This window comes from Pelmatolapia mariae, linkage group LG7, assembly GCF_036321145.2.
Source record: "Pelmatolapia mariae isolate MD_Pm_ZW linkage group LG7, Pm_UMD_F_2, whole genome shotgun sequence".
Taxonomy (NCBI): domain Eukaryota; kingdom Metazoa; phylum Chordata; class Actinopteri; order Cichliformes; family Cichlidae; genus Pelmatolapia; species Pelmatolapia mariae.
The window spans coordinates 37,595,604-37,609,873 of record NC_086233.1 but is presented as its reverse complement, the minus strand read 5'-3'; the positions used below and the strand labels follow the sequence as shown (position 1 = coordinate 37,609,873).

At 38.5% G+C, this 14,270-nt stretch overlaps 1 protein-coding gene across 5 annotated transcripts in view; it reads right to left on the bottom strand.

Moving 5' to 3' along the window:
- The window catches only part of cadps2 (Ca++-dependent secretion activator 2), a 142,545-nt gene that overhangs the window by 46,259 nt on the left and 82,016 nt on the right, over positions 1-14,270 (bottom strand). For 3 of the 5 annotated variants that reach the window (XM_063480897.1, XM_063480900.1, XM_063480898.1), the window contains exons 15-17: positions 11,074-11,137; positions 9,522-9,651; positions 9,292-9,392 (exon numbers count right to left, since the gene is read on the bottom strand). In XM_063480897.1, coding sequence (XP_063336967.1) covers positions 9,292-9,392; positions 9,522-9,651; positions 11,074-11,137 — 295 coding nt within the window. Of the gene's footprint in view, positions 1-5,648; positions 5,658-9,291; positions 9,393-9,521; positions 9,652-11,073; positions 11,138-14,270 lie in introns of all 5 variants that reach the window. The other 2 variants (XM_063480896.1, XM_063480899.1) reach the window with 1 other exon arrangement.

Here is a 14,270-nt window from a genome sequence, read left to right as displayed (position 1 = left end):
ATCTTTGGAAAGGCATTTAAGGTCTTTAAACCTGGGATCAAGGGCAGTAGCGATCTTCAGCCATGTGAGATTGCTGCTGTCCCTCCGCTGAGCTAGGTCTGTGGTAAAAACCTTCTTAAACCTCAAAACGTAGACTGAGTCATCATTTGAGGGCTCCATAATCCTGAACAAATGACACAAGGCTGGCAACACCATGGAACAGGAGACATACCGCTCTCCCCCCAGCAGTTCGGTAACATATCTGTAATAGAAAAATGAAGTCTGTATTTTTCTATTAATCACACAGAGACAAACATAAATACCACATATGAAAATACACAGAGAGGTGGAGGTGGAGAACATACTTGAAAACAAAGATAGACACACAATCATGAGAAACAAAATTATTTACCTGCAAGGTTCAAGTAGTTCCTCCAGCTTTTGCAGTCTGTCAAGCTCCTGGTCAGTCAACATGGTCACCTTGCTGTTTTGTTGAGTCAGGATGGTGGTCAGCCCAGATTTGTTTCTCTGGATCCGCTTGATCATCTCTAGGGTGGAGTTCCATCTTGTTGGAACGTCCTGAACAAGTGGTTCTGTTTGATGTCCATGTGCAGCTTGCTGTGCCTTTAATTCCTGAGCGTTTGCTGGACTATGCTTAAAATGTCCAACAATCTTGCGACATTTGGCCAGAGCCCTTTCAAATGCGCTGTCATTAAGAGAAACTGTGACCCTTCTTTGCAGAATGTGGGCCATGCAGGGCATGTGTTCAAATGGAAGTAGTCTGGCGGCTGCAACCATGTTACGAGCACTGTCGGTGCCAAGCGCGGTTACCTTGTTCTTGATTTCCCATTCGTTTGCAACATTCAGAAAATGGTCAGCACATGCCTCAGCATAGTGTCTCTCTTCAGTTTTACTCACTGTTAGTGCAAACGATTGCATAGTCCAGTCGTTATCAATAAAATGCGCCATGACCCCCAAGTAATTATCGTTGTTCACCGAAGTCCAGTGGTCTCCGGTGAGAGCGATGTTCCTTACTTGCACAAGCTTGCTGCACTGCTGAGCCCTCTGGTCCCCATACAAAGTGTGCAGTCTCGACACAATGGTTCCTCTCGAGGGCAGATTGTAACACTCATCTCCTGATGCAGCGCGAATGACTTCTCTCAGTCCATCATCTTCTACTATGCTAACTGGTCGGCAGTTTTTAGCTATCCAAACAACCAAGGAATTGGTTAATTTTTCTCTCACATTTTTTGTTATTCGTCCACGAGCACCATACTCCTGAAGCGTAGACTGGCGAGGTCCCGTAGAGGTGGATTCAGTTGGGTGTTTTGCTCTCAGGTGATACGCCAGTGATGAACTGCTTCTGTGGTACTTGAATTCAGCTTTGCAAATTGTGCATCTTACTCTCGTTTTGTCCAACAAGCCATCAGGCAACTTCTTAAAGAGAAACTTTCCACCCAAAAGTCCACCCTCGTCCATGCTTACGTGTGTTAGCTAGTGTTAGCTAGATAGTAGCATGGTGTCACTTCTTCTTCTAATCATTTCTTTCAGGCCAAACGCCAGCATAGCACACTGTTGCCCCCCCCCCCCCCCCCCCCCCCCAGAGGTGCTCATGCGTTTAAAGGTCTTAGATTACAGGAAATTGATAAAAAAAAAAAAAAATCAGCGTTACATTTTTTTAAAATTATCGCGTTAAACATTTCGCATTGATCTTAATTAACGCGATAATTTTGACAGCACTAAATATGTATATATATATATATTAGGGGTGCAACGATACTCGTATCGATATTGAACCGTTCGATACAGTGCTTTCGGTTCGGTACGCATGTGTATCGAACAATACAAAATTTTTAATTTATTTTATCAACTTTTCTTCTGACGATGCTGTCTGTGTTGAGAGCTCAGTGGATCTGCGTTCGACTACTCCGCCTAGGCTGCACTGTCAAGCGCAGATCCACTGAGCGCAGTGCAAGCTAGCAAGACAGAAGCTAAGCTCGTTGGAACATGGCAAATTGAACCTCCCCCACCCTCATTCAGATCTGGCCTTTGGAACTATTTTGGTCTTCATGTGAAGTATGACCCTGAAGGTAAGCGCGTCATGGACAAAAGTAAAACAGTATGTCAGATGTGCCACGCAATGCTCAATTACATGGGTGGGAACTACTGCGTTAGCGCAGTTAGCTTGTTAACCCGTTGACGCTGTCCAGCCCCACACACGGGGCGATCCGCGGTAGCTCGTTAACGAAGATTTGCCGTGTTGTGGCGTTAACGTCATTTCAGATTAACGCTGACAGCACTAGTGGGAACACAATGAATATGACTGCACATTTACTCCGACATCATCCTAGTGCAAAGACAAGTGGAAGCAGACAAAAACAACAAGCACGCATGCTACAGACTTTACCCGAGTCATTTAGACAGCCGTTAGCACATGATTCTCCTTATGGGGACCTGATATGTTTAATATGCTGCTGAGAATATACCCCAGAAAAAGCGTATAGTATAGCTTTTATTTTGGAAAGAGCCATTTCTCTGTAATAAACTCTCTTTTCCAAAGATGAGTGATTTCTCGATCAGATATTTATTTTTTTATTACTTTGTCGTTTCAGCAACATTAAATTTAAAAACTGTACTTTTGAGTTAAAACATATATTTAAAATTTGAATAAATGACAAATTAAAAAAGCATGAACATTTTTTTGTATCGAAAAAATATCGAACCGTGACACCAAAGTATCGAACTGAACCGAACCGTGAATTTTGTGTATCGTTGCACCCCTAATATATATATATATATATATATATATACACACACACACATATACACATATACACACACACACACACATATACACATATATACACACACACACACACATATACACATATATACACACACACACACACATATACACATATATACACACACACATATACACATATATACACACACACATATACACATATATATATATAATATATATATATATATATATATATCATTCAGTCATGCTTCCCTGAATGATTTGATGCCTTTTAGTCTCTTTTTTGCATTTAATTAACCGAGTTTATTCACAAGCAACTTGAATGAATACGGTGTCAAGAAATCATTCTACATTAATTGTGGAAGAATTGTCAGCCTGTGTTTTCATTTTGCAGTTTCCAGCATCAAGAAACTGAAAAGGAACATTTGAAATATCGCCTGATTCTCCCCTCAAGGTCACAAATACAAGGCATTACCATGTCATTTTTTTCTAGTATCTTACATATCTGCCTCCTCTTCCTCTGTTGAACAGAAAAACTGACCTCAGCGCATCAGCATACGATTTGAGGCTGGATGCACTTTTCTCTCCAACTTCATGTAGCTATCAACAGCAGAGGTCGACTTAGCCAAACAACCTTTGTTCACTGGACTACTACACAGCCTTGATTCTCTTCAGTTAGCTGAAGAAACCTGTATTAGTGAGTCGTTAATGTTTTCACAACAGCACCTGTGGGTTTTTTGTTAAAACACTTAATCGCTTTACAAAGAACCAGCAGTCACAGTAGTGACCTTGGCTCGCATCTACTTTTAACAGGCCAACTTTACTTTCCTAATTCAGTTTTAGTCATCAAACATTTTAAGAGACATTAGCCCTTTCACACATAGTGGTCACTACAGTGGACAGCTATTCAAAGGCTGTTTTCTTGTATTTGTGTCAGTGTTGATGGTATACTTGCACATAAACCACTACATTGGACACTGATGTGTCACTCCATACCCTGCCACCCACTGGTCGTTTAATGTTACTATAGATGTATGACGTGTTTCATTGTAATTATTTTTTTTATGCCTAAAGATGAATAAAAATACTTAAGAAAAAAATCCTGATTGAGGTTGTCATAATTCATGCATGACAGCCCATATGGAAAAGATATATATAAATCTTATAAAGTTTGTATCCGTCTTGTGTGAAACTTGTATGAAAAGCATACAAGAGTGAAAACAGATATAAGATCCCTTGAAAAATTATATAAACGAAACTTGTATGTTCTGGATACTTACTAAAACAATATATGAAAGTGGCCACTTTCATGAGTAAATCATATAAGCCTTATATGATTCACTATATGAAGTAGGCCAAATCTGATGCAAGTCTTTTATAAGTTTTTTCTATTTCTTTTCCATATGGGAGGGTTAAACACATGGTAAGTGGATTACACATAGTTGCTAATAAAAATAACTCCACTTCCTGTTTTTGCTAGATACAGGATCTATTCCAGATGCTCAACTGTTTGAGTGGTTTTCTAGCCAAAAAAATGAATGCAGGTGATTGTGATCAGAATGATACTAAGGGGATTTTTTGCCACCACAGGAGAAATTGTTATAGTAAGTGATAAGGTCTGTTTGGCAGACTAGGTTGCATTTGTTTCAAAGATACAAGATTTAGGTCAGGGCTTTGCACACGGTAGATCTTCCACCCAAAACTGGGGAAAACTAGGAAAGTTTTCTTTCTACTTTTAGGCAACACATTTGTGTTGTTATTGTTATTTTGGGTTTATACTGCTAAACTGATAAAGAGCTGATTCGTTCTATGAGTGTGAGGCAGACAGATTTTATAACCAAAGATTAAAATAAACGAGTAATTTAGAGATACAATCTTATATGAGCCCTGAAAAGGTTAAATGGACTGGTTCTTATATAGCGCTTTTCTACACTACCGGAGCACTCAAAGCACTTTATACAACATGCCTCATTCACCCATTCACACAAGCACTTTTTTCTAAACTTAAATGTCTGACATTTACATGCATTCATAGTTGGAGCTTTAAGTTGCTCATCACATTATCATCTACTAATATTTTACTCTGTAAAAGATACAAAAGTTAACTACATTGCAGAGAAAAGTAAACTGTAAACAGAAAGTATTTGCCCGCTTCCTGATTTCTTTTTTGCATTTGTCATATTTCAGATGTTCAAACATATTTTAATATTAGGCAAAGATAACCCAAGCAAATAAAAATGCAGCTTTTAAAAAATGATATTATTTATTAAGGGGAAAAAGTTATCTAACCTACTTGGCTGTAAATGAAAACCTACTTCCAGTATGATAAGCAGGAGGATAATGATTCAAAAAATAACAGCAAGTCTGCCTCAGAATGGCTCAACAAACAAACAAACAACAAAAAAATACAAAAGGAAGATTTTAGAGTGACCAAAGTCCAGGTTTAAATCTGACTGAGATGCTTTGGCATGACCTTAAACAAGCCATTCATGTTTGAAAACCCACAAATGTGGGTGAATTAAAACAATTCTGCATTATTGTTAAAATACGGTGACACATCTTTCTCATTTCTCTACACTCTGCCGTACAGCACAATGGCCAAATTGCTGCAGTAACTACATTTTGATTATAGTTATGTCTTACATTGTTAAAGTAACCAAAGCATTACTGTGACCTCTGCCCCAAAACCTACGGCCTCACCACAGACAGTAATTACTTCTTATTTTATCATTTACACACTCAATTTTATAAGAAAAAACTTAGTTTTGCCAGAAAAAAAATGATGTGTAACCAGTAAAGCCAGTAAGTATTTTGTAACCACAGGCCATACTATGAAAACTTTACAGGCTGGTGAAATGATGTATGGTGTATAGGGGAGGATAACTGCAAACAGCAAACTTGCCTCTCTTCCCTTCCCATGACAGAATAAAGGAAAGGGAGAAAAAGAAAGGAGCCAAATAAACAATCATGCTAAAACAGTTTTCTGTTATTAAAAAAACAAGTCAAAGTGTTGTTTAAAGACAAGACTGAATTCTACAGCTTGTAAAATCTGTTTTTATATTCATCATATTCAAAATGGACTTTCACGTGATGTAATAATTCATTCACTGCTTTAGTTTTCTTAGATAATCCCCCAAAACATGTTGAAGAGTCAATCTTTAAACAAAAAGACTCCAGAGAGAAAAAAAAGCAGCATTAGTAAGGACTGATTTAAACACTAGGTTGTCACTCTGACATCTCTGTATAGAAACAGCAACAACACAAACTAGCAAGGCAGTAAGCATGCCATCCAAAGACACAGCAACTGAGTAAACAATTATTAATTTCTAAATTTAAGCTGTGACAGCTTGCGATGGTCTGAAAAAAAAAGGCCTCTAATTTGTAGTTAACATCACATCTGAAGCATCCACCAGTCACCATGGCAGCGGCAGAGCATGGCTTGTTAATAATAGTGCAGAAACAGATGCCTGAGTGCCATGCTGCCACTTAGGGCTGATTAAAAACACCACATCTCAACACCTAGGATTGATCAGTTTTACACTGTGGCATAAAATTCCATGTGCATATGGGGTGTGGGCGTTGTTTTCATCGTGCCTCTACTGCAGACGTTAATGCAACGCAGCCATTTGCCATGTCATCTGCCATTTTAACATGAGCTGCCAAAGAAGGAAAAGAAAAGAAAAAGGAAGTGCTGTGAAAGTGATCAAGTGACATATGAAATGATCAAGTGACATGTGGCATCTTTGCCACTACCACTCAGATGACGAAAAAACCCCTCATAGTTCGAAAAGAGTTTCAGAGTTACGCTTCTGCAGTTTGAAAAGACTTGTTAGCGAGACGTATTCTCACAACACTGAGAACACACAGGTTTTGAATACTTTAACATACACTACATCAGATGCAGTCGGCTTGGAAGATTTTAAGAACTTACTAATTTCATAATGCTTCTTCACTATATAATGGATAATTCTGGTTGCAGTTTTTTCCATTGATATCAGGATCGGTGTGCTCAGGAGACATCTAAGGCCCTACAGTGGCACCAATTGATAGTTTTTAGGTCCATTTTTAGCTCCAACCATTTCTTCTTATGCCAATTATTATTTTTTTATTTATTCTCAATGATCCAGACTTTAGTTTAGATCTTTGGAATTATCCATTTCTAAATTCCTTAAGCTTAAAACTTTCCTTTTTTGCTAAAGCATATAGTTAGGGCTGGATCAGGTGACCCTGAATCCTCCCTTAGTTATGCTGCAATAGATGTAGACTGCTGGGGGATTCCCATGATGCACTGAGTATTTCTTCTTCAGTCACCTTTCTCACTCACTGCGTGTTTATATACTTTTCTGCATTGAATCGTACTTGTTATTAATCTCTGACTCTCTTCCACAGCATGTCTTTTATCCTGTCTTCCTTCTCTCACCCCAACCAGTCAAAGCAGATGACCGCCTGGTTCTGCTGAAGGTTTCATCCAGGTAAAAGGAAGTTTTCCTTCACACTGTTGCCAAAGTGCTTGCTCATAGGGAGTCGTATGATGCTGGGTTTTTCTCTGTATGTATTATTGTAGGGTCTACCTTGCAATGTAGAGTCCCTTAGGTGACTGTTGTTTCAATTTGGAGCTGTATAAATAAAATTGAATTTAATTGAATTAAGAAATTTACAATACAATTTTATTTATATAGCACATTTAAAAACAAGGTGTATGCCAAAGCGCTTCACAGAAACCAAATAAAGGCAATAATAAATACAAGTAAATAAAATAATAAAATAATATAAGTACAAATAGAATATACTAACAGGTGGGAGACATAACTAACCAATGATACCAGGCATAGTAGGCACGAGCCGAAAGGCTGAAGGTTAAAACATAAAAACATTAATAAAAGCAAAAAAGATAAGTTACAGTACAGTTAAAAATGCAGGGTCTAGGAGGCAGGGAAGGCAAGGCTAAATAAATACATTTTTAATCGAGATTTAAAAGATTGAATTGAATCAGATAGCTTGAGGAAGATTATTCCAGAGGTAGGGTGCAAAGGAGGCGAATGCGCGGTCACCTCTAGTCTTAAAGCGGGATCTAGGTCGCACCAGGAGCATCTGGCCTGCTGATCTAAGCGCTCTCTTAGGGGTATAAAAGCTGAGGAGATCCTTAAGATAGCTGGGCGCAGTGTTATTTATGATTTTAAAAGTGAGCAATAAGATTTTAAAATCAATGCGATGTTTAATGGGGAGCCAGTGCAGGTCGGAGAGAACTGGAGTAATAGACTCAAACCTACCAGTTCCGGTTAAGAGACGCGCAGCAGCGTTTTGAACGAGCTGCAGTTTGTGAATAAGGGCAGAATGGAGACCAGTATAAAGGGAATTACAGTAATCTAATCTTGATGTAACAAAGGCATGGATAAGTTTTTCCAGGTCCTTACGTGGTATGTAGGGCTTGGCCTTAGAGATTAGACGTAATTGATTTGAAACCAGATTTAACTACAGAGGACACATGTTTGTCCAGCTTGAAGGAACTGTCCAAGACAACACCCAAGTTCCTCGCAGTATCAGAAAGGGAGTTGGCAAAGGGCCCAAATATACCAGTTAGTTCAGCCCGAGGGATGGGAGTATCAAAGATTACAATTTCTGTCTTCTTATCATTTAAAATGAGGGAATTGCTCAGTAGCCAGTTTTTAACTTCACTCATACAATCAAAGAAGTGTTGCAACGACGACGTGACATCCTCAGCCAGTTCAAAATAGATTTGAATGTCATCCGCGTAAAAATGAAAGGAAATATTGTATTTATCAAAGATTCGGCCCAAGGGTAACAAGTATAAAGAGAACAGCAAAGGACCCAGCACAGACCCCTGGGGGACACCAGAGGTGACAGGGGCAGTGGAGGAGGAGTAGGTACCCATCGCGACAGAAAAGGACCTTTCTGATAGTACTTTTATTGCACCATGTTCATTCACTCATGAGCTGCTGTAACATGAATCCAATGGCTGAATCACCACCTCAGCATGCAGTCAAGTTCTATAGAGTCTTGCTAATGATCTACTAATAGTATTCAGGCGTGTTGCAACAGGTACACATGGAAAAGCTTCAGGACAGCGGCCCTCGAGGACTGGAGTTCGAGACCCCTGGTCTAAAGTTAGCGAGATCATTCTGATCGAGGCAGCTCTAAGATTCTGCCTGTAAAATGATTTAAAAATTCTTCACAAAGAGCTAAGGAAGCCAGTCTAGGCATTACAGGAAAGGAATTATCAATGAGTTAAAGGTTTTAAATAAAAAATGTGGATTGTGACTATTATCTGTAATGACAGCCGACAGGAAACCTGCCATAGCCAACCTAACCGATTTCTGGAATTCCAGGCGGGTCCTGCGAAGGATGTCAAAAGACACCTGGAGCTTATCTTTTTTCTTTTAAATTTGCATATTTTTGTCACTCAACACATTCTGAGGTGGGAAAAAAGGACCTTCTTTGAAATAAAAATGTCAAAAGTCTAGCAGTCTTTTAAATTGCATCTGAAGTCCTAATGTATTAAAGACAGAAAAAAAGGAATAAAATACCTCAGAGTGATGTTCTTCATTCTGTTGCAAGACTTCGATGCAGAGCTCTCCCAGCCTCATCATGTCCTCCAGTCTTTTCTCTGGAGGTACCTGATGTTCCACTATGTGAGAAAATTCCATAGCAAAGAAGCAGAAGCCACTGCAGATTAGTTTTACACTCAAACATTCAACGTTCTCCCTTCAAGCACCACCCTGAAGTGACATCTTTTGGTAAAAATCAAGCTATAAACTCTCACCCTTGATTTTAGCATATTCAATCAACTGACTATAGTTGATTTGAGCTGCTTGTTCCAGACACCTCTGCACCAGTTTCTTCATATCCTCTGGAGGAACAGGGGTAGTGATGTCTTTCATCAAAACCTGAAAAAACACAAATATCTCATTTAGTTCTTCTTAGAGCTCAAGAGAAGCCCCACTGTATGGGTTGTCAAACCTTCTGTGTGTCAGATGCAGCCAATCAGAATAAAACTGGTGGTCAAACAGTAGGATAGCCTCCTATGATTGGACATAGAGCCACATAAAGTGGGGTGTTGAGCACCAGAGTAAAAATATGATGTGAAAATAAACTGAATAAATATGATTTTAGTCAGGATATAAGTCAGAATAATTTCTGGGTGCTGTCATGTTGAGCTTTGTTTAAATTTCCATGTATCCATCCATTTTTTCCCCCCACTTATCCAATTCAGGGTCATGGGGGAGCTGGAGCCTATCCCAACTGGTATAAGTTGAGAGGAGGGGTACACCCAGGACAGGTTGCCAGTCAGTCGCAGGGCTAACACAGAGACACAGACAACCATTCACACTCACACCTATGGGAAATTTAGATTTACCAATTAACTTAACCCAACTAACTGCACATATTTGGACTGTGAGAGGATGTTGGAGTACCTGGAGACAATTTGTGCAGACATGGGAAGAACATGCAAACTCCACACAGAAAGGCATGGTGGATTTGAACTGTGAGGCAACACTGCTAAACTCCACACCACCATATTGCCCTTTATTCACACGTATTCAACAAATAATTCACATTGGATTATTTTTCTTTAGTTAAAAAATTGTGTGATTTGTGGTATGTACTTCTTTCTGCTTCTGAAATAGTGTTGTTTTTTGTCTGATATGGCCTAACTATTAGCTTAAAGGCAATAGTTGTGTAAATTTGTGGCTGCTTTGTGTTTGTACATGACAAAGGTTCAAGGTTCAAGGTTCTTTATTCGTCACATGCATGGGCGGGGCGGGGGGGGCTTGTCTTACTTGAAAAAAAGATTTGTTCAAGTAAGACAAGGGTTAGCTTTCTTGCCTTTCTAGCAGCATAAGTCTTCTTCAAGTCTTATTCCCTCAAAAACTGGTCTGTACTTTGTGTGAAGACATTGATAATCACTTGAAACCAGAGTCAAATTGCACAGATAGGTGATTAAACTGATTCTAAGACAGCTGATAAACAAAGGCAACACGGTTTCCTTTTCTATACATGTATGTTACATGTTTCATGAAAAAACTGTGCAGGACATTTGTACAGTGGTGCGAAAAAATGTTTACCCCCTTCCTGATCTCCTAATTTTTTTTGTATGTTTGTCACGGTTACAGTAAATGTTTCAGATGATTAAAAAATGTAAATATTAGACAAAGACAGCACAAATAAACACAAAATGGGGGGTGTTTATTATTATGTAGAAAAGAAATCCAAACCTGGATTATGACACATACAAAAAAATCGGGGCAAACACTTTTTCACACCACTGTGCTGTATGTTAAAATATGATTTAATCAGAGGCCAATTACCCGTTCCTGAAGGGAGAGCGTTGCCTTTAGGGCCCCATCTGGTCGTCCAAAGGGAAAGCAATACCTGCAGATGCAAAACGTAGGCAGCCACTTAGAAACAATCTCAAGGACAACTTCATAGAAAAAAAAGAGAAGAAGAAGAATAGGAAAATGTGTTCAGTGGCAGAAAACGGTCAGTTGGCAACAGATGGCTGCCTGCTCTTGTCTAATTACACTGATGAAGGAAGCGTTTCTCACCTACAGCTCCATCGGAGTACAGATGAGGCAGTTCATGCAGGTTTCTCGTTGTTAATTGACAAGTGAACAGTACTTAATAAACAAAGGCATGCAGTCACACAGGTCAGCCATTTATTAGACCAAAAAAATACAGGCAGATGTTTTGCTCTGCTAACAGAGAAGAAATTATGAAACTCACTAAACTAAAATAATATCACATAGGACTTTGTTTAAAGATTCAATTCATACTTTAAGTCACAAGTTCATGATGTTCATTTAAAGAAAAATCAATCTCCACTAAAGAGAAAAATGCTCAAAAGGCCTGAAATGTCTTTGATAAATACGGATTTTATCTGCATCGGCAAGCAAGCTTCTGACAGAAAGGAGACATAAGTGGTGATAATGTTTAAATGAGTGAATATGAGATATCTGATTAAAGAGAAAATCGGCAGAATTTTCTATTTTCTATTCTATTTTAGTCAGTATGGGAAAATGCGGATTTTTAAGTGCTATAGTAAAAATTTCATAAACAAAACCAAGACTATTTAGGAAGATTAGTAGGCTTTCATTTACTTTATGTATCATTTCCACTCAAATTTTTAGAACATTTTATGGTAAATCTTCAAAGTTTCTAAGCATATGTAATGATAACTGTGAAATTGTATCTTTATATATTTAATATTTTTTAACATATTTTTTAAAAGACCAATGAAAATGTTGTGCTTTTATTTTTAATAGTGTAACAGCTTTTGAGGTATTCATGTTCAAACATATCCACAGATTTCAATCTGGGATGCACCATTTTTCAAGAGACTTGAAAAGTATTTGATATTTGAAGCTAAAATTTCACTGAATCCTCTTTGGACCATAAATGTCTATTTTATTTTTAATAGTTTTTTGGCATTTGACTTTAATGAATAGAGACAATAAAGACAGACAGGAAAGTGGATGAAGGAGAGGGGAAGACACGCAGCAAAGGGCTGCGGGTCGGACTTGAACCCAGGCTGCTACTTTCTGGCCATGCGGCATATGGCTGCCTGCTCACCCACTGAGCCAAACCGGCGCCCCGACCATAGAGCTTTTACACAAATGGGGGAGGGTGGAACAGAATGTTCTAAAACTTGGCTGACTGGGCTGAGATAGAATGACCCTTATATAAATTTAAATGACACAAGGGAAAGAAATTGACGATGAGAAAGATATTTAATTGTTGATGGCACTAGAACAGCACATTTGCTGTTATGACATCTACTAAGGGAGTTTCAACAGCGTTTCTCTGATTAACCTTCACAATGAGAAATTTTACTGAAGTGATGTAAAACATAAGGGTATAAGCATCATGTTATCATCTTTCTGACCCATTCATCCACTCCAGCTTCCTCTGATGTTGAAGCACTACAGATACATAATGTAAGTTCGAATTTCCTTTGTTTTTCTGGTCGAGACAGTATATATGACAGTGCTAATAAAGGTGAGAGATCGTTTCCAGTCTCAGACATGAAAAGCTCTTTTTCATGTCTGATTTTATTTCATTTCATCATCCAAATATTGTCTAAGCAATCTGTTTTGCTTTCCAAAAAGTATTAATCCCACATGCACTTAATAAAAAAAACAATAACAACAAATACTATAAAAACAAATAGTAACTATGCATTACTATGTACTAGACCAGACAATATAAGTAAGAGACTGCAGGGATTTTCAGGTTTCACTCAGACAGCCACACTGAAGCCTACTGAGAACCTACACTAAAATTACAGACTGATAAAAGAGACTATTGTGTCAGACTAATTTTCAGTTTGTTAACGAAAAGCTGATATTTTTCAAATAAAATAAACAGTGGTCTGCCTGAAAAATGTGAAACTGGAGGAGTAGGACTGATTATCAGTGATTCAATGTAGGTACGGGGGCAAATTTTATAGTGAAAGGAAGTTAAAAGACATTAACAACTCTGACTTAATCCAAACCAAACTGTGGAAATCCATCTCTTTTCTGGGTGACATTTGCATAATCCCTGCCTTGTCTTGGCCATTGTTTATCAGCATTAGCCTCTTGTTTAGGTGAGTTAGTAATGACTCCTGCTGATCGACCCCCTCCTCCCGGCCCCTCCTGTGTTCTCTGGAGCCAGATGGAGGGCCCTCTCAGACATGAAGGGTTTAAAGAGATGGGTTTCAGTACAGTTAATGGCACAGGTCCATTCAGATGAGTGTTGCTCAAGGTCTTGGGGCTGTCGCTTTCACACCATCCTCACAATGTGCTCAAACAGCGGCGGCATTGCTGAATGGCAGCACGCAGATTCAGGGAGGTCTCATCAGCTGCCATCAATACATGTCTTGCACCTGTTGCATATTGCCGATGGTGCTAAAAATACCCTGACTGCTTTCATTTATGAGAATGAAGATAATATTTTTATTTTTGTTTTACACATTTTGGGCATTTTGTTTTTGGCAATTTATTTTTAAATGCTTTTTTATTAAGTTTTAACACCCCCACCCTCCCACGACAGTCCATCTACATAGTTGGCAAATCCACAATCATAGATTAAGAAAACCACACATTGTAATAAGAATAATAATGATTACAATAGTAATAATAAACAATCCTACTGTGTAGTCCAATTTATGTATGTCTTTTTAAGTTAACCAGTTAGCAACAGCCATCAACTTAACAATCACAGGCATTATTATTTCAACAAGTTCCTCAGAAATAGATGACCTGAACCTAGAAATCAATTTACACTCCCAGAAGCAGTGAAAATATGAACAGCACTTAATGTGCAGAGGAGAGAGAGAGCAGTTTATCTTGTGCAAAAGAACAGAATGAAGAATCTAACACTGAGTTTCTCTCAGTCTATTGCATATGAAGGTAGATTTGATCAGGACTATAGCTACCTGCCTGTCATCCCCTGCATATTCTGTGCCTAAATCCTTTACCCACTTATGGGGTAAAGGGAGTAGAATACAGAAAGTGCTCCAAGACAA